At 40.3% G+C, this 18,442-nt stretch overlaps 1 protein-coding gene across 1 annotated transcript; it reads right to left on the reverse strand.

Annotated features, from left to right (window-relative positions):
* Positions 1-885: 885 nt before the first annotated feature.
* Positions 886-16,441, reverse strand: LOC127621418 (dual specificity protein phosphatase CDC14C-like). Its single transcript, XM_052094997.1, is given in 17 exon segments — positions 886-1,433; positions 2,778-2,997; positions 3,098-3,151; positions 5,469-5,516; positions 7,292-7,380; positions 7,382-7,396; positions 7,490-7,658; positions 7,751-7,889; positions 10,020-10,250; positions 10,341-10,428; positions 11,137-11,199; positions 11,281-11,347; positions 11,477-11,553; positions 13,478-13,570; positions 13,742-13,817; positions 14,850-14,940; positions 16,081-16,441. Coding segments are annotated over 17 exon segments (1,614 nt in total). The 5' UTR covers positions 16,172-16,441; the 3' UTR covers positions 886-1,430.
* Between the last annotated feature and the right edge of the window lie 2,001 nt (positions 16,442-18,442).

The raw sequence follows: 18,442 nt of genomic DNA on the forward strand, positions 1-18,442 counted from the left end.
CTCAATAATTGTATATATTTTCATAGTTTTTATTATTCAGCTGCATCATGTGCAATGCTTCTTGGGATTCATTCCCTCATGAAAGACGGCAAGTACACAGTCTTTGTCTTTTTGTCCGATTTTCAAATACTTTTTTGCATCAAATCAAAGTTTGTGATGTTGTGATTCACCTCAGAGCTTGTTGGATTCGTTCATTACTTAAAACTCTTTTAGGATAAAGGATTTTGTGAGAAGCCTACGGAAACAAATGAATGGGAAAATGTTTCCAGAACCCAGAATACTGAAAAAGTGGGCGGGAACTGTTGGGCACTATAGCGTGAGTTGGGGGCGGGACTATCTGTTTGTTAAAATAAAATATATATATATAAATTGAAGAAAAAAAAAAAATATGTATTTTTTTTTCAGATTTTCTTCCCAATTTGTAACTGCCAATTCCCAATGCGCTCCAAGTCCTCATGGTGGTGTAGTGACTCGCCTCAATCCGGTTGGCGGAGGACGAATCGCAGTTGCCTCCTGAGACCGTCAATCAGCTCATCACGTGGCATGTTGAGTGCGTTACCGTGGAGACGTAGCGCGTGTGAAGGCTTCACACTATTGTCCGCGTCATCCACGCACAACTCACCACACGCCCCACCGAGAACCACATTACAGCGACCACGTGGAGGTTACCCCATGTGACTCTACCCTCCCTAGCAACCGGGCCAATTTGGTTGCTAAGGAGACCCGGCTGGAGTCACTCAGCATGCCCTGGATTCAAACTCATGACTCCAGGTGTGATAGTCAGTGTCAATACTCGCTGAGATACTCAGACCGATATTATAATTAATATTAATATAAATAAATCGGTGTAAGCAAGCACAATGTTCATTCATCACCACATTTGCAACAGAAAGGATTTATTGAAAAGGGTATGATTTAGATCCTTTCCAGTTATATATACACTGTATAAATGACAACATCATGATTTAAATCAGTCCATCATCAAAATAAATGTATGCAGTATTTACAATAATAAAAAAAAAAATTATATGTCTTTTACATTTAAGCCTATATACATTTTACGGTCATGGTTACCACCGTATGTTTCAAACAAAGAGGTTCACATCAAATCTACAGTATGTCACATGGTTGCGGGTCGAAGTTGTTAAAGTAATAAGTACAGTATTATTAAAATATTATTACAGGTTTAGTAACATAATAGCAAATGCAGCATTCTGGAATACATGATACTTACGCTGGCATAAAAAGAAGAGCTCAAGCATTTTAAAGCTCTTTCAGATTAAAAAAAAGGTTTCCTTGTAGACTGCTTAGACAAAGTAAACCGTAAGAAATAAAAAGAGGAATATTAATGCAGTCTCTGTGATGTTGGTCTCTTCCGAGTCCACAGCCGTTTTCAGCGCAGTGGCGGAGCGCGTGCTTTGGAGGTGGAGTTACTGGAAAAAACGAGATACTTTTGAACATCACAGACTGAAACAATATCTGCCTAAAAGCAGAATGACGGCCAGCAGACATGCAAAAGCATGCTTTGATACCAGAAGGCTCGGCAAACAAAACACAAGGAAGAAACAGAAGAAGAAATGTAGATACCATGGTTTCTGTAAGCGTGCCGATGGCATTGCATGAAGCGATTTCTTTCTTCTGGACACAGATCGTCTGTTGCAGGTTGGCAAAGGCAGTGAAAAGATAGAAACCAGTTAAAACTACCAAGCAAGATGAAAGGAATCTCCAATCCCGTTACAGTAACAGAATAAAGGTCACGTTTACACCTAGTCTTAAAGGGACAGTACACCCAAAAATGACAATTCTGATCATTTACTCACCCTCATGCCATCCCAGACAAATGAAGATTTCTAGAAGAATATTTCAGCTCTGTAGGTCCATACAATGCAAGTGAATGGTGACCAGAACTTTGAAGCTCCAAAAAGCACATTAAGTCAGCATAAAAGTAATCCATACGACTCCAGTGGTTTAATCCATGTCTTCAGAAGTGATACGATAGGTGTGTATAAGAAACAGATCAATATTTAAGTCCTTTTTTTACAATAAATCTGCTATAAAAGCATACAAATGCAGCATAAAATTAATGTATAAAAACTCCATGACTTCTGAAGCGATCCAATTGGTTTTGGATGATATTGACTACACTTCCTAGCACTATCTAGTGCTCTGCAGCTGCAATAGCAAGATGAATGGTGAAAAAAAGGTCTTAATATTTGGACCGTTCTCACCCAAAACCAACTAGATCACTTCTAAAGATTTATATTTAACCACTGGAGTTGTATGGAGCACTTTTATGCAGCCTTTATGTGCTTTTTGGAGCTTCAAAGTTCTGGCCACCATTCACTTGCATCGTATGGACCTACAGATCGGAAATATTCTTCTAGAAGGAAAAAAGTCATGCACACCTGAGATGGCATGAGGATGAGTAAACGATGAGAGAATTTGGGTCACCTATCCCTTTAACACCCATCTCAGTTCTCAAACCACTTTCTGCACGAACGCACTTGAAAATCGGAGTGGTCAAAGTAGACGCATCTTAAAACCAGGTGTAAACAGTGATCTGTCCACTTGTGATTGAATGTTTATGTCAGGTGTAAACAGGACCAAAGCCATGCTCACGGAGTAAACTTGTAAAAGTCTAAATCATTTTGTGCGATAGTCATTTATGATGAGATTTCATCATGATGATGCTGCAAGCAGAGGACAGCGTGCAAGCAATGACGACAGCCGTAAGAGTGTTTATAAAGCCTAGATTAAACAAGCTGCTGTCGACTTACTGAGCTGAGTGAACTCAGACTGTGACCATAGTGTTGCTTTGAAATGCCAGAGAATGCCCTCTTGGATGCAACTGGGTTTAAGTGCTTTAAGTTTGACTGCTTGATGAGATTACTGTTGGCCATAGAGGCGCCGTTAACTTCAGAGAACACAAGGTCGTTTTCACAGGACATTACGTGCAAGTTGCCTAAAGACTTTGCAAGTCTTGACTGTAACAACGAGCTGTGAAATGGAGAGGCATACGTTCACTGTCAATATAAATGTCAAACTAGAGCTCGAGCGATTTTTACAGCATAAAGGCTTAAAAACGTAGATTACTCACCTACTGGCTCTGTCGGATCCAAGCGATGCTCTGGTCCGTTTCCTTTTATCGGAGCTGTACGAAAGATGTTTTACAGATTATATGAAAGATTCACACATTTTACAGATTTATAACCTTACGCAGAATATTGCGGAACAATTCCGTGCAGTCTTGGGCAAGTTACTCAAAAAGTAATCCACTACACAGCTTACTAGTTACTTCTCAAAAATTGCAATTTGAGTTTTAACGGATTACTTCAGGGGAAAGTAATCACATTAAAAATGACTTTAAGTTCGACAAAATGTCTGTATTTCATCCATGTTCACTGGCTACGTTCAATCCGCAGCTGAATGTGGCTCATATATATATATATGAGTGGTGGTGGTGTAGTGGGCTAAAGCACATGACTGGTAATCAGAAGGTTGCTGGTTCGATCCCCACAGCCACCACCATTGTGTCCTTGAGTAAGGCACTTAACTCCAGGTTGCTCCGGGGGGATTGTCCCTGTAATAAGTGCACTGTAAGTCACTTTGGATAAAAGCATCTGCCAAATGCATAAATGCAAATAAATGTAATGTAAATGTTAACTGGATTACCATGTGAACCAACAAAAGCACTTCCGATCTAGGCCACTTTCATATGTGGACCTATTATGGTTTTTAAACGTGCTTCATTTAGTTTTAAAGGCCTCATACAATAGATTTAACATGCATCCAAGGTCAAAAAACACATTAATTTGCTCATATTTTAAAAATGTTTTCCCCAGTGTCAAAAATGACTCGTTCTAAAGGATTCCTTCTGAACTCCTCCTTTCAGAGAGCATACTCTGCTCTGATTGGTCCGTTCTAAACGATTCATTCTAAACTCCACCTTTCAGAGTCATACTCTGAATCGTTTAGAACGGACCAATCAGAGCATTCTAAACTCCGCCTTTCAGAGAGCATTCTCTGCTCTGATTGGTCAGATGTCCCAGTTCTAAAGTATTCATTCTAAACTCCGCCTTTCAGAGTCATACTCTGCTCTGATTGGTCTGTTCTAAACTCCTCCTTTCAGATAGCATACTCTGCTCTGATTGGTCAGATGTCCCAGTTCTAAAGGATTCATTCTAAACTCCGCCTTTCAGAGTCATACTCTGCTCTGATTGGTCTGTTCTAAACTCCTCCTTTCAGATAGCATACTCTGCTCTGATTGGTCAGATGTCCCAGTTCTAAAGGATTCATTCTAAACTCCGCCTTTCAGAGAGCATACTCTGCTCTGATTGGTCAGATGTCCCAGTCTGCTGTGATTGGTCTACAGCTTAGTGTAGTGTTTGAGGGCGGGTCAAAGCTGTTCACAAGCAGCCAATGAAGACCAGAGGCGGGTTTTGTGTTACCAAATCACATAGGTTAGTTCAGGAAGTTAATCTGGAATTACTAACGACTCGTTTCAGGTGTTCAGAATCGGTTCTTTCTTTTGGGAGTCAATAACTCAATTATTTCTCATGCACTTTGATGATGAACAGCTTTATAACACACTACATGAAAGGTGATATTTGAAAAACCATAAGAGATGCTCTTTAAAAGACTACAAAGTGGTTAGATTGAATTTTGCAATAAAATATGCGCATGAAAACATGCAGAGGTAAATTTAGCCTGTGAGACACGGCTTCTTGCTCATGTCACTTGTGCAGAAAATAGTTTCTATATTTCAAGTCAATGGAAATCTGAAATAATAACAGATAAATCTTACCTTACATGTACTGTGTTTAATGCAGTCTTTCCTGCTGCACTTCAATTTTACGATGTCTCGCTCATAATATTACATTCTTGAGCTTCAAAGGAGATTAAACTCCACCAAACGACTGCAAATTGGTTTTGTTATATGCATGCAAGTCAGTTAACGAGCATCAACTGTTCAGACTAGTGTCTGATTTGGGCTACTTTTAAAATGTTTTGGGACAGATTTGGGACCATTCAGCTGCGGTGTGAACATAACCACTGGCGCACACTCTCGTTAGAGGGCGCATACCCTTCAAGCCATCATAGAAATGCAAACAAACATACATATGAACATAATTAATGTCTTAAAATATTCTACACAAGATTTTAGAGAAGTAAAACCTATGCACTATGAACTAACCTGACTGTAAATTAATACAAGAATTAATAATGTAATGCATTACACTTTTTAACTGAAAAGTAACTAGATTACAGTAACTAATTACCATGTAATCAGATTACACCCAACACTAATTCTTTTAAAGAGACAAAAATATCGATACATTTACGCACATCAGCTTTAATAACTTTTTTAAATAATTAATTTACAAAAATTAGATAAACTGCATTTGTCATTTGAAAAGGAAAGCATTTAAAATTGTATTTAAAATCATGACAACAATACAAAATATTACCTTAATGACTTTGATGCTGATTTGGTGTGAATTGTATTTTCCTCCAACCTGCAGGAAAATAAAAGAGATGAAGGAACGTACACTTGATGCATTAGTCATGTCATGTCTACAGCTGCGCTCACGCATGCGGAAAGAAAAGCTGCATTCTGGACCAACAGTTCAACATCACATGGCCAACACATCCCGTTAGCAATATACAGACAAACAGGAGCTCGTTTTGTGTTCCACGGAAGAAAGTCATGAGTTTGGAACAACATGAGGGTGAGTAAATAATGACAATTAAAAACATCAGATTGATCAAATAGTCATGTGTCATATGTTGTTGGAAAACTCTCAATGAGTAAAATACAACCAGCCTATTTGTTTTACTCACAGACAAAACTATAGCGAGTAACGGCTAAATATATGTCTTTGACAATTATGATGGTGTTTCTTTTAAGCCACATTTTCACCTATAACTTCACGGAACATAAATGTAACATACGATTATTTAGAGTCAGTGATTATCTTGCAATCGAGTCCACACACAAGATAATCAGATGTATAGATCATTAGATAATCCACATGAAGCACAATGTTACATATGACCACCAGGAGATGGCGCCAAATACACGACACAGACTCAATGATGACTCAAATGACACAGAATGAAACTCATTCTGTGAAATCTCATGACTAAAATCATGTGTGCATGCTATGCAAACCTTTAGTCATTGTTGTGTTTGCATGTGTAATTAGTTCTTATGTACGATTATTATCTTTTATTTGTTTGGAGATGTTTTTGGACACTATGATCAATTATATTTGTAATGTTATAACTTTTGATCGGTTTGTCGTATCAACACGAGCTTTTTCCTCTGATACATTTGACATGATTGGGAACAAAACAAAAGCAGTTTTTCGGAGCCGCCTTATTTACAATGAGTGCTCATTGTTTTTTTGGATTTTTCAAAAGTACTTTTAAGGCCCGAGTGTAGTTCGTTTTTCCACATTCTGGATCTGGATCGCACCCGACCGACCATGTTGCCTTTCTGAGTATAAATATCTGAACGCAAACGAATAGGAACCGGTTTGATGCATGTGCAGACGACGCACACAGCCGAGGACGCGTTCACGAGTCAAGAAAATCTAGATGGCGCATTCAAGCCACACCATTTGTCCATACAATGCAAGTAAACAGGTGCCAACAGTCTGCTGGGTGTTTGACGGTCCAAAAATCATATTTAGGCAGCGTAAAAGTAATCCACACCCCCCAGTCATCAGTGAATGTCTTTCAAACCGATAGGTTGGTGTATAATATAATTAAAAGTGCATATAACTTTCATAATTTCGGTTCTGCTGAAGGAGGAAAGACATACTTATCTGGGAAGACTTAAAGGTGAATAAATCATTTATCCATATAATTGATGTGATCAAAGAGCGATGAATCGCTTTCTTACGATGTGCATCATTCAATCGAGCAGACAGAGAAGTATGTTTATAGTGTGTTTGGAGCAGCAGGAAAATAAATAAAACATTGTCATGTGAATAATAAGCTTTATGCTAAGCTAAAATGCTATTTCTAGCCATTTTATGCACCTGAGACCAAGAAAATCCACGTTATGATTTATATATCTCTATATTTTCTCTAATAAGAGCTTTGATATTAGGGCTGTGGCGTGCAGGTGGAAGTCATTTGCAATGTATCTTCCCGGCAAATGTGAAAACTCCCCAGAATATCTATATATATATATATTATAGTTTTTTTTTTGTGGATAAAAATCTTCACCGACATATTGAAGGAGCGAGCACTGGTGTGATGGATAAGAATGAGACAAACTTACGATAATGAACCGGTGGATGCTCTGGACTGCCTTTTACTCTTCAGAGCTCTTAGTTTATCGCCTTGTGTGAGACCTTCCTCCTCCTCCTCCTTCCTCCTCAGTGTGCTAAATATGAATACAACCAGATTAACCCTCAGTTTGACTGCGTTTACACCTGGTCCTCTAAAGCCAGGTTTGTCAACCTGGACAGATCCTTACCATTTCAGTGACTGTTCTTCTTGGTAAAATGTTCTTGTTTGTACCATTGATGGAGATATCTTCAACTCCAGACAAGATTCCAGCCACCGCCGTCTTGATCGCGCCATTTTCCTGCTTATTTATCTTTTGCCGGTACAGATCGCCCTCTGCCCACAGACTGGACTGCTTTCTGTTAGATTGAGTCATGTAGATATTAGTGTTACGTGTTCTGCCTTTCTAGGATGTCTCGGTCATTCTCAAAAAGACAGAGAACTCACTCACCGTTCAGTGAAGTTCTGTTGAGGTCCAATGACCGATCCGGGCCTGCAGATTCTGATCCATGCGATGGCTTCAGCTGCCGTCAATCTGAAGTGTTTCATCATGTAACAGGCGATGAGGGTTCCTGTTCGACCCAGACCAGCTGAAACACACAGTCATACATGTTACCATTTATGTATGACTTGCTAACTAGACTAGACTGGTTTATTATGTTAGATAAAGAACCTCCTGTTCAAGGTCCAAGGGGCGATTTCACTGAACAGTTTTGCCATGTGGCATTTCACTGCAACATCCTGCGACTTATTCACTAACCATCCGCAATCTATTTTCAGAAGGTGTATGTGGCAGGGCGGAGGGCGGGGCCGGGTCGTGATCCTACACACCCGGTCCCGTGTTAGGCTAATCAAGCCTCTGAGGTATAAAGGTCGAGCTGCAGAGGATCGTGCGGGAGAGAGAGATCGTTTACGGACATGTCCATCATGTGTGTGTTTATGTGGTCTTTTAAGTTTATCATTAAAACTATTATTTATATCGTCAAGCCGGTTCTCGCCTCCTCCTTTCCATTGATCCCTTTTCACTGGTGCCGAAGCCCGGGAAGGAGGAGGGATACGCCGTAGTAGAGTTCTCGCCACTACCGTCCACCCCAACGGAGCAGCCGCGTCATCTGCCGGGGGACGAGGAGCCCAGCCGCCTGGAAGAGGACGATGGCCGCCGACCGCAAGGGGAGAAGGGGCTCCTAACCGACCGCCTGGAGCGGTCAGGGCCACTGCCAGGGGCGCAGGAGTTCCCTACCAGCCGCTGAAACATGGCGGGGTTTAAGACCGCCGACCGCGAGTGGGGAGGGGCTCACTGCCGACCGCCTGGAGCGAGAGAACCGCTGCCAGGGGCGGGGGAGACCCCTTCTGTTCCCAGAGAACGTGGCGGGGCGTTCCGTCCGCCAGGGGCTGGAGGACTGCCTCTGATCCGTCCGGAGAGGCGCGGCTGTCGTCCGATAGAGGGTGGAGGAGTGGCCGAGGAACAAGCTGCGGCATATCGGAGAACCGGCGAGTAAGAGTTTTTTTTTTTATCCCTCTCTCCTCTCTCTCTCACTGCCGCTCTGCATTGGCCTTTTTCCTCTTTTAAATTTTACAGTGTTTTTTTGGGGGGTACTACACTGTTACAGGAGTAGTATTTAAATGAAGTCATTGTCATTCCTTTCCATGCAAACATGCCTCCCTTCTATGTATGCGGCTCATTATAGTAGATTGGTGCACTTTTAAATCTGTGGCACTTTTGGGCTGCTGCCCGCAATTTTTCACACTCAAATTTACCATTTATAAATACAGTGGACTAACAGCCAAAAATCAGTCACATTTTTTCAGTTCATGCACCACCCTCATTCTTTCATTGAATATCTCGGGCTCTGAGTGGACTACAAGCTCAATCTAGATGTCATTAGAAAGCTGCGATCCTCCCCTTTGCAAAGCCATATAACAAGTTATCATCAATAGTGGATAAAATATATTTCTGATGATTTGTTTTGAATGTTTTTTGTCCTGGACTGCATATTTTGTTCTGGACTTTTAAGATATAACATTGGATTATTCACACAAGCAAGCTCACAGACAAGTAAACAATGGCTCATTTGTTAGAAAACTCCCTAAGGTTAAAACAGAAATTATGTTTTTAGCTATTTGGGGCTTATAGCAGCAGTTATCGGAGCATAAAAGAGCCGTTTGTATTTGATGACTTACAGAAATCATATTTCACTTTGTGATTCTTTTGCAAGTCTTTTGAACTGTGGTATTAGAGGGACAAAATAAACTAAGCAGTCACATTCCTGAGAATGAGAGCTTTAATTTGATATAATACTTGCCTATTTAAAATAATTTTATATTCAATAATATATTAATATTAATATATCTACCACATGACCTCTAGGTGGCGCTGATTTGCAACACAAATGAATTCAGGGCTTGCTTTGTTATTTTATGTAACATAAATGCAGAGGTTATAGACATCTATGGAAAGTTCAGATTCTAAACTTTTCAATGATACCTCATAAGCCTGCCTCATGTATTCGGAGACTTAAACATCGTAAGAGTAAACGTTTTCGCGACACAGCGCCCCCTTTTAACGCACCGGCAGGGCCGCAGAGTTGGAGGTTAAATAAAGAGTGCATCACGTTCGACTGGATCACTGAGACGAACGCTAATACTTGTTGCTAATACGGGCCAATAATGGCCTTTCGAATTGAACAACGTGACATACCTTTACAGGTGTGCGTCCGTACCTTTACAGTGCACCGCGATTGCCCCGTCAGCATTCTCACAGATGTTCAGGAACTTGGTGACGATGACATCATTGGGCGTGCTACCGTCCACAAAGAACAAGTCATGATGTTTGAAGTCCATGTCTGTGAAACGCTTGGCATCGTACATTTTCTTATTGAGCCGGATGATGGTGGTGATGTTATGCTTCCTGAAGTAGGGGAAGTATGCTTCCGGGGCATGTAGAGGGTATCCTGATTTACAAACATTTAGATTACACAGTTGCACATATGTGTAACTACGGTCAACTTATCGGTGAAATGGGTGAACTAAACCATACGCACCATTCTCGATTTTGCTCTTTGGATGAGGGCCGCTAAAAGCCAAGAACTTCCCTGGAATTATCCAGTTGAAGTCTCCGTTCTCTGCCCTCTGCGAAGAAAATCGAACAAATTTATTTAAATTACAGGACAAATATCTTTTAGGTATAGCTCAAATGTGGGAGGAAGGCAGTGTCCAAAAATCCCCTCTCTCATGGAATTGAATATCAGGGGCATTTTTGACCTTTAACTAGCCATAAGAGAGCACCACATCAAATTGTCAATGATGACTCAAATGGCACAGAATGAAACTCATTCTGTGAAATCTTGTTATTAAATCATGTCTGCATGCTAGGCAAGCCAGGTCTGCAGCCAGGTCTCCATAGCAACCAAATTGGCCCGGTTGCTAGGGAGGGTAGAGTCACATGGGGTAACCTCCTCGTGGTGGTGATTAGTGGTTCTCGCTCTCAATGGGGCGTGTGGTGAGTTGTGTGTGGATCGTGGAGAGTAGCATGAGTCTCCACATGCTGTGAGTCTCCACGGTGTCATGCACAACAAGTCACGTGATCAGATGCGCGGATTGACGGTCTCAGAAGCGGAGGCGACTGAGACTCATCCTCCACCACCCGGATTGAGGAGAGTAACTGCGCCACCACGAGGACCTACTAAGTAGCGGGAATTGGGCGTTCCATATTGGGAGAAAAATTATATATATATATATATATAACACATTCAGAGCTTAAAGGGTTAAAGAAACTCTCAATCTAAACAATTATGTCCCCTTTTGGTTAACTTTTGACCCTGGAGGTATCACCCTCACCTCATAATGTTCATATTCCTCCACATCAAACTGTGAGAAATCCAACCAGCCGAAATGCAGCGCCTGAAACACAAAACATGTGATCAGAGACAGTAGAGGAATAACAGACATGTTTGATGTAATTTCAGAGGGAATCTAAATTACCTTGTGAACGGCCCGTAGACAGTCAAGAATACTGAGATTGAACATGCAAGTTCCAAAAGACGCATCTCTGTTAAAAGTGAAGAAAAACTTTAGTAAAGATTATCTACAACCTAGAAACTAACAGGAGAAGGTGACTTTCAAATATGTATTGTGCATTTTCCTAAATAATCTGAAGGTGATACAATTTAATTATTACCTAAAAGGCAGATAAGATGCATTTTGAGAGACTAGAAGACTGTAAGCCTCCTCGGGGGTTTTCTGTAGATGCATGACCTTTAAGACAAGTACATTTTCTCACGTTTAGATATTGAGAAATACTAGAAGAAAGACTCATAATATTCACTCAAAGAGCATTACAGATATTAAAGGAATAGTTCATCCATAAATTAAAATTAGAGGTGCACCGATCGACCGTCCAGGGACCGGAATTAGCCGATTTTCCGCATGCTCGGCCCGGACCGGTAGCCGGCCGGTCAGCCTCACATCATACCGATTCCAAGCCGGTCCGTTTTGTTGCCAGTGGCGCAGGCAATAACGTCACAGCCGCATGTAAACATGTCATTGGCGTGGGAGATCTTCACTGTGTGAGTGAAGAATACATAAAGTTCGAAATGTGGAGGAACCACCACAATAGCTTTCGGATCAACAAACCTAATTAGACATTTATAACACCATCACCCAGCTGAAAATGCCCATTTTAAAAAAGAAGCTAAAAAGTCAAAGCGGCTAAAGCTAGCCAGAGCTCAGAGCCAGTCACAAGTCAGCAGCCTCTCCTATCATCCCTTGGTATGAACAGTGAAAATACCAAAGCAATTACGAGGAAAATGATGCCCCTGTACCAGTGATGCTTGATTTAACATCCCGCGTCTACTGCCTGCAAGGATATCAACAGCGCAAATGGGTTGTGGGTTGCCAGATTGTGGTCATAAATGGTTTGTAATGTGTATGATGTGTCGATTGTGTGAGTAGGATGGGTTTCATTCAAGATCTGGCAACTGGACCACCTTGGAATAATATATTGATGTGATTATTCATATAACGTGGTTTGGGCCATACAAATTACGGGAGTTTTTTTTGGGAGAAATAACAAAACGGGAGACTCCCGGGAAAAACGGGAGTGTTGACAGATATGCAAGCCGTTCCCGAAGCAGTGCTCCGTTATACAACTGATATTTGGACATCTAACGTAAGTTGAGCGTATTGGACACTTCAGTTTTTCAGATCTTTGGAATGGTTTTGTTAGACGAGTAATAAAGAGAAAAAGGTCCATTTATAAAAATAGTGGGAAATAACGTCTGTTATATAAAGCAACTCATTTGCAGTTAATTGTTATTTCGACCTCTTTCCAGTCACAGAGCACTTTATTTTGAGAGTTGTTTAAGTGAGAGAAGATGCTGTAACTTAGTGCAGTTTGGGGGAAATTGTAATGTTTAATAATTTATTTTATTATGAAAATAAAATGTTGCATTGAAGAAAGGTAGATTTTGTTTGTATATGTGGTCAATAATAGTTCTTAGAAAGAAAATCGGAATTGGGAAAAATCGGTATCGGCAGGTCACACTTGCAAAAAATCCGAAATCGAAATCGACCAAGAAAATTGCAATCGGTGCATCTCTAATTAAAATGATGGCATATAGTGCACGAGTTGCATCGACTACTTTTACTGTGGTTTCATACAATGCAAGGGAATGGTGGCTACAACTTTGAGCACATAAATGCAGCATAAAAGTCATCAATAAGACACCATTGGTTTAATTAAAATCTTCAGAAGTGATATGATAGGTGTGGGTGAGAAACAGATCCCTCCTTGGACTGTAGGTGGCGATATGCATGAATAATGCGAAGAACTAGTGAATGTCCTGTTTGAAAGTGGAGGTTTATAGTAAAAAATGGACTTAAATATTGATGTTTCTCAAACACGCCTATCATATCGCTTCTGAAGACATGGATTAAACCACTCATGGAGTACTTTTATGCTGCATTTATGTGCTTTTTGAAACTTCAAAGTTCTGGCCACCGTTCATTTGCATTGTATGGACCTACAGAGCTGAAAAAAATCTTTGTGTTCAGCTGAAGAATCTGGGACGGCATGAGGGCGAGTAATTACATCAGGTTGTATTTCCCTAAAAATAAGCCTAAGACATACGGCTCAAAACGAGAGTAAATGTACGGTTTACTGACAGACAGGAACACTTACAGCATAAGAGCCGATCAAATACGCAGCATTGGCTTGTTTCTTCCGGTCACCACATGTGTAAAACACTATTTTCTTCTTTGCATGAGCACAAGACTGTTGGGAAAACATAAACACTAAGCAAATGTAGTTTTAATGACCACAGTGCATTCAACAATAAGTGAATGTTTTAGTGTACTTTACATGGTGTCTACATACAGCACTATGAACCAAGTAACCGAGTAACTTTCCACTCTAATATTTATGCTCTAGAATGATGCAACATACCTTCAGCTTCTTGTTGAGTTTGCAACAAAAGCGATAAAACATGGCCAGGTTGAGCGGGCCAAAGTCTGCGTAGAAGCTGTGCAAACATAAAAATGAAAGAGGTGAATGATAAAAGTCTGGTACGATCCACTGCAAAGCATAGAAACTAGGTATATTAATTATATTGTTAGTGATCAACATATATGGCTTTTTTAGTGACTGATGCTGACACTAATATCTTCATAGCATGGTGGTTGATGGCCTATATAATGCTTATGTACACCGATCAGCCACAACATTAAAACCACCTGCCTAATATTGTGTAGGTCCCTCTCGTGCCGCCAAAACAGCACCAACACGTATCTCAGAACAGCAGAAATGTTGTGTAATCCCAGGAATACTCAAACCAGCCAATCTGGCTCCAACAAACATGCCATGGTCCAAATCACTGACATCACGTTTTTTCCCCCATCCTGACGGTTGATGTGAACATTAACTGAAGCTCCTGACCCGTATTTGCATGATTTTATGCACTGCTGCCACACGATTGCCTGATTAGATAATCACATGGAGGATTGTTGGTGCCAGACGGGCTGGTTTGAGTATTTTCACACACAACTTGTCTCTACTCTCTAGAATTTACTCAATAAAATTGTATTTACTTAAAATTGACATTTCATATATTTTCCACCAGGTGGCACCACTTTTCTCATGTTTAGCCTATGGAGCAAATACATGCTTTTTTCCTATTCTCTGTTTGCTGTATTATAGAGCACTGCAGGACAACTGAATAAATGATAAAGATAAAATTGTGTATGTGTTAGTATGGATGTCAAGAGTGTGTTTTGTATGTGTGTATTGACAATTGTGTGTGTGTGTAAAAACAACAGGGGCATTATGTAAACAAAGTGGCATTTAAAGGGTTAAAATCCTGAAAACAAATGAATATTTGGTAGTTAGGATCAGGACTGATGTGGTTTAAAAAAATTAGCTCAATGAAAGTGGAAAATAATATTAATATATAATATTATAATTCCGGCTTTTGGCGCAGACATTTTTGTCCTCGGAGGACCTCCGAGTAACTTTTTTTAAATTGACACACAAGGGTGAAATACATTAGTATTCTTACTTTTCATAGGAGAGTTCTTCATCGGTGCAGAAACAATGTCTGTCAGGTGAACTCTTGACTTTCTGATGAAGAATAGCAAAATATAGCTGATCTGAAAGAGAGAAAAGCACACTTGATGCTCAAATGGAAGACAACACAGAATAAAGAACTATATCTCGTTATTATTGTGCTTTTCATGCAGTCTATGAACGTAAACATATTTGAATTAATGTATTGGCCAATCAGATTTGAATCCGCATCCGGGAAGTGAGATTTTATCAACCAAACCAAACCAAAGTCTCTCTAGCAAGTCAGCCCACTAGAGGTCATCTCAGGAAGTTATTTCCAGTCATGCAAGTGCAGCTCCTTTCTACTTGAATGGAGAAATACCGAAATCTCCAAAAAGGTTGGTCAAGATTACGATCAAAGAATATATTTCAAATCAGCAGTAAAATCTGACAATACTAGAATCATATATTGAGCTTCTTCATCTCATATTACGCTAAAATACACGATTTTATCGGCTTGTATACCTAATGCGCATGCGTGTTCTTCAGTTTATTGACAGGCGACGTCTGTCTCTAAAAGGTGATTGGTTGATTTAACTGTAAGGCGGGACTTCCTTTCTACATTGTTGACCGTTGTAATTTCTCCCATACATGTGAATAGAAGTGGCCCGTCTCTAAAAAATCTCTCTGGTAATAACTTCTAAATCCACGATTCTCACAGATTGATACGGAATGAAACGACTCTTACGGTTACTGAAAAATAGATGTAGAAATGAAATATTTGCGCTCACCATTAATGAACTCAACGCATTTGGGCAGATCACAGTTTTCTTCAGACATGATATTCCGGTGCATTATTTTAACCTTTTAATTCTCGGCTCGGTTTAATGAGACTTCACTCTTGTCTAATGCGAACTCGCTCCTTGGACTGGAAGTCTGTTTAAAGTTCAAACCCGTTTAAAGCCAGTACATTCCAGGCACATGATTGGCTCGTGGTCGTTCCGCTGACACGTCAATCACGTTAGGTCCCTCCCTCTATTATTTAAGTGGAGCAGCAGAAGCGCCGGCTGACCAATAGAATCTCACGCTGCTCTGACTAATCGCTTTGATCCACTGTTTTGAATAATTTCAGCCATTTATATCCAGCGAACAGAACAAAGAACATCGCTGTCGTGTCAGAAAAATCCGATAGCAGTGTGTTACTGTATATAAGATCACGATGGCAGCGTTTGTAGTTTGTTTACCTGTGATATGACTGTAAATCTCGCGTTTGGGCTCCGCCTCTTTTCTCAGTCTTTTCCTAGACTCGCTCCGTCGCTCGCTCTTGCGCTTCATTCTTCTCTATGCACGAAAAGATGGCGCTTTAAACACGAATAAGCGATGTTCTTCAGCGGGGCGCTGTGAAAGGTGTGCTTTATTTTGCATAGTCTAGTTCCTAACAGCTCCAAAGCGTATTTGAGCTAGTGACGTCTAGAAGGTAAGTTAGAGCCTTCCGAGTGACGTCACTGCGCCATCCGCGTTATTTTTCAAAGACTGTGATGACGCGTTTCCGCCTCATTTAGCAGCGTAAATCTAGCAAACTTTTTAATATGATATATATTTTTTAATATTGGGTGTAAGTTAATAACAATACGCTTTGTGTTATATTACCCTGGAATTAGTTTAAAAAATCGAATTACCACAGCTGCGAGGGGGATTATAATACAGCTGCCTTGAGAGAGGGACAGTAAATTGATGGTTACATATGTGCCACAATTCTGCACGCGCAAAATGATATTTTGAGCACAAAATTTTTTTTCTGCATGTGCAAAATTATATTTTGATTGCACATTTTTTTCTGTAAACACAAGATGGTATTTTGAATGCAGAAAAAGTTATTTTGCACATGCAAGATGATATTTTGAGCACACAAAAAGTTATTTTCCACATGCAAGATGGTATTTTGAGCACACAAAAATTTATTTTGCACATGCAAGATGATATTTTGAGTGCACAAAAAATTCTGCACTGCACAAGATTATATTTTGAGCACACAAAAAGTTATTTTGCACATGCTTGGACTCAGTTTTGTAAAGCAATGTATCTTCTTACAAAGATAAATTCATTTTGAGCAAACGAAAATCAATTTTCCACTTGGTTAAAGTTTAATTTGAGATATCTTAAATTTAGCTTTCTCCTCCTACCCATTGAGTGCAAAATACCTTTTTGCGTGCTCAAAATATATTTTTTTGTTATTATATATAATATTATTATAATTATATTTTGTTCTTGATGAAACATTATCAAGATTGTTGGTTAATAACGCTTCAGCTTTCTAATCACATAATAAACAAGAGACCAAGCATCGACCTTAGCCAGAGTAGCACAATATTTAATTCTGATGGGAATGAAAACAAGGCTGTGAGGGATAAAACTGTATATGCTCATTTTTTCTGGAGTTTTTGCCTACTGAAGACCTTTTTAAAAAGTTATTGTGAATTTATGATGACACTGATACTATTGCAAAGACAGGTTTATAAAAGAAAATAAAGACAAAAGAATGGTTTTGGAGGCATGTCTTACTTTGGGCAGATGCAGGGACGGATTACCGATTGGGCCAATGGGGCCAATACCCAGGGGCCCTTGACTACCCGGGGGTGCCCTGGGCTTTAAGGCTGCACGATCTAGATTGGTGATCCTCCCTGCTTAAAAACCCTTTTGGGCATGAAATACGGATCAACAACTTGGAATATAGTGTGCAAATTGTATGGACTATTTGTATGTTGAACAGAGCACAGGTAGCTGTAATAACCTGAAGGGCATTATTTCCTGCCACACCTCCACCAGTGCTTTCAGCCCAGCTGTGGGGTCATCAGCTGGGAGCCACCTACAATGTCTCATCCCACTAATCCCGGAATATCTTCTGGTGGTGGGGCAGCGGTCAGGGACATCTCCCTGCCACCCCCGCAGCTGGACACCAGATCCCCTCCAACACCTCTCATCCTTGGCTTCCATCCAGACATCCTTTCTTCCTGAATTACTTGCAACCACGGTTCTACATGTCATAATACCTCAACACGACCGTACGCGCCAACCCATTGGCCAACTGGCACTGAGATGCATACTCTGTGCCCTATTGGCACTGGCACCATATCTCTCGTTAAATCAGCGCTTGATTTTAAAACTGAATTCTACAAAACTGAATACTATAAATAGATTGTAAACAAACTCACAAAAGGCACAATTGGGACAGACAGAAGTTTCAACACACATGACTAGTCAGACTAGTAGACATATTGAATTTTATGCAAATGAAAACAAGGCTTTGAGGGAAAGAATATAGTCTAAAGAATAGACCAACATTTAATTTTCACAACTTGTGTTATCACACAGCCTTAAATAGCACTAATTGATCCAATTATGAGAGGGAGAGAATTTACTTTTTAATGAAAGAACAAAGTATTATAAGACTGGGGGTCTGGGTATCTCAGCGAGTGTTGACGCTGACTATCACACCTGACTGTCGCAAGTTTGAATCCAGGGTGTGCTGAGTGACTCCAGCCAGGTCTCCTTAGCAACCAAATTGTCCCGGTTGCTAGGGAGGGTAGAGTCACATGGGGTAAACCT

This window comes from Xyrauchen texanus, chromosome 27, assembly GCF_025860055.1.
Source record: "Xyrauchen texanus isolate HMW12.3.18 chromosome 27, RBS_HiC_50CHRs, whole genome shotgun sequence".
In the NCBI taxonomy this organism is placed as follows: domain Eukaryota; kingdom Metazoa; phylum Chordata; class Actinopteri; order Cypriniformes; family Catostomidae; genus Xyrauchen; species Xyrauchen texanus.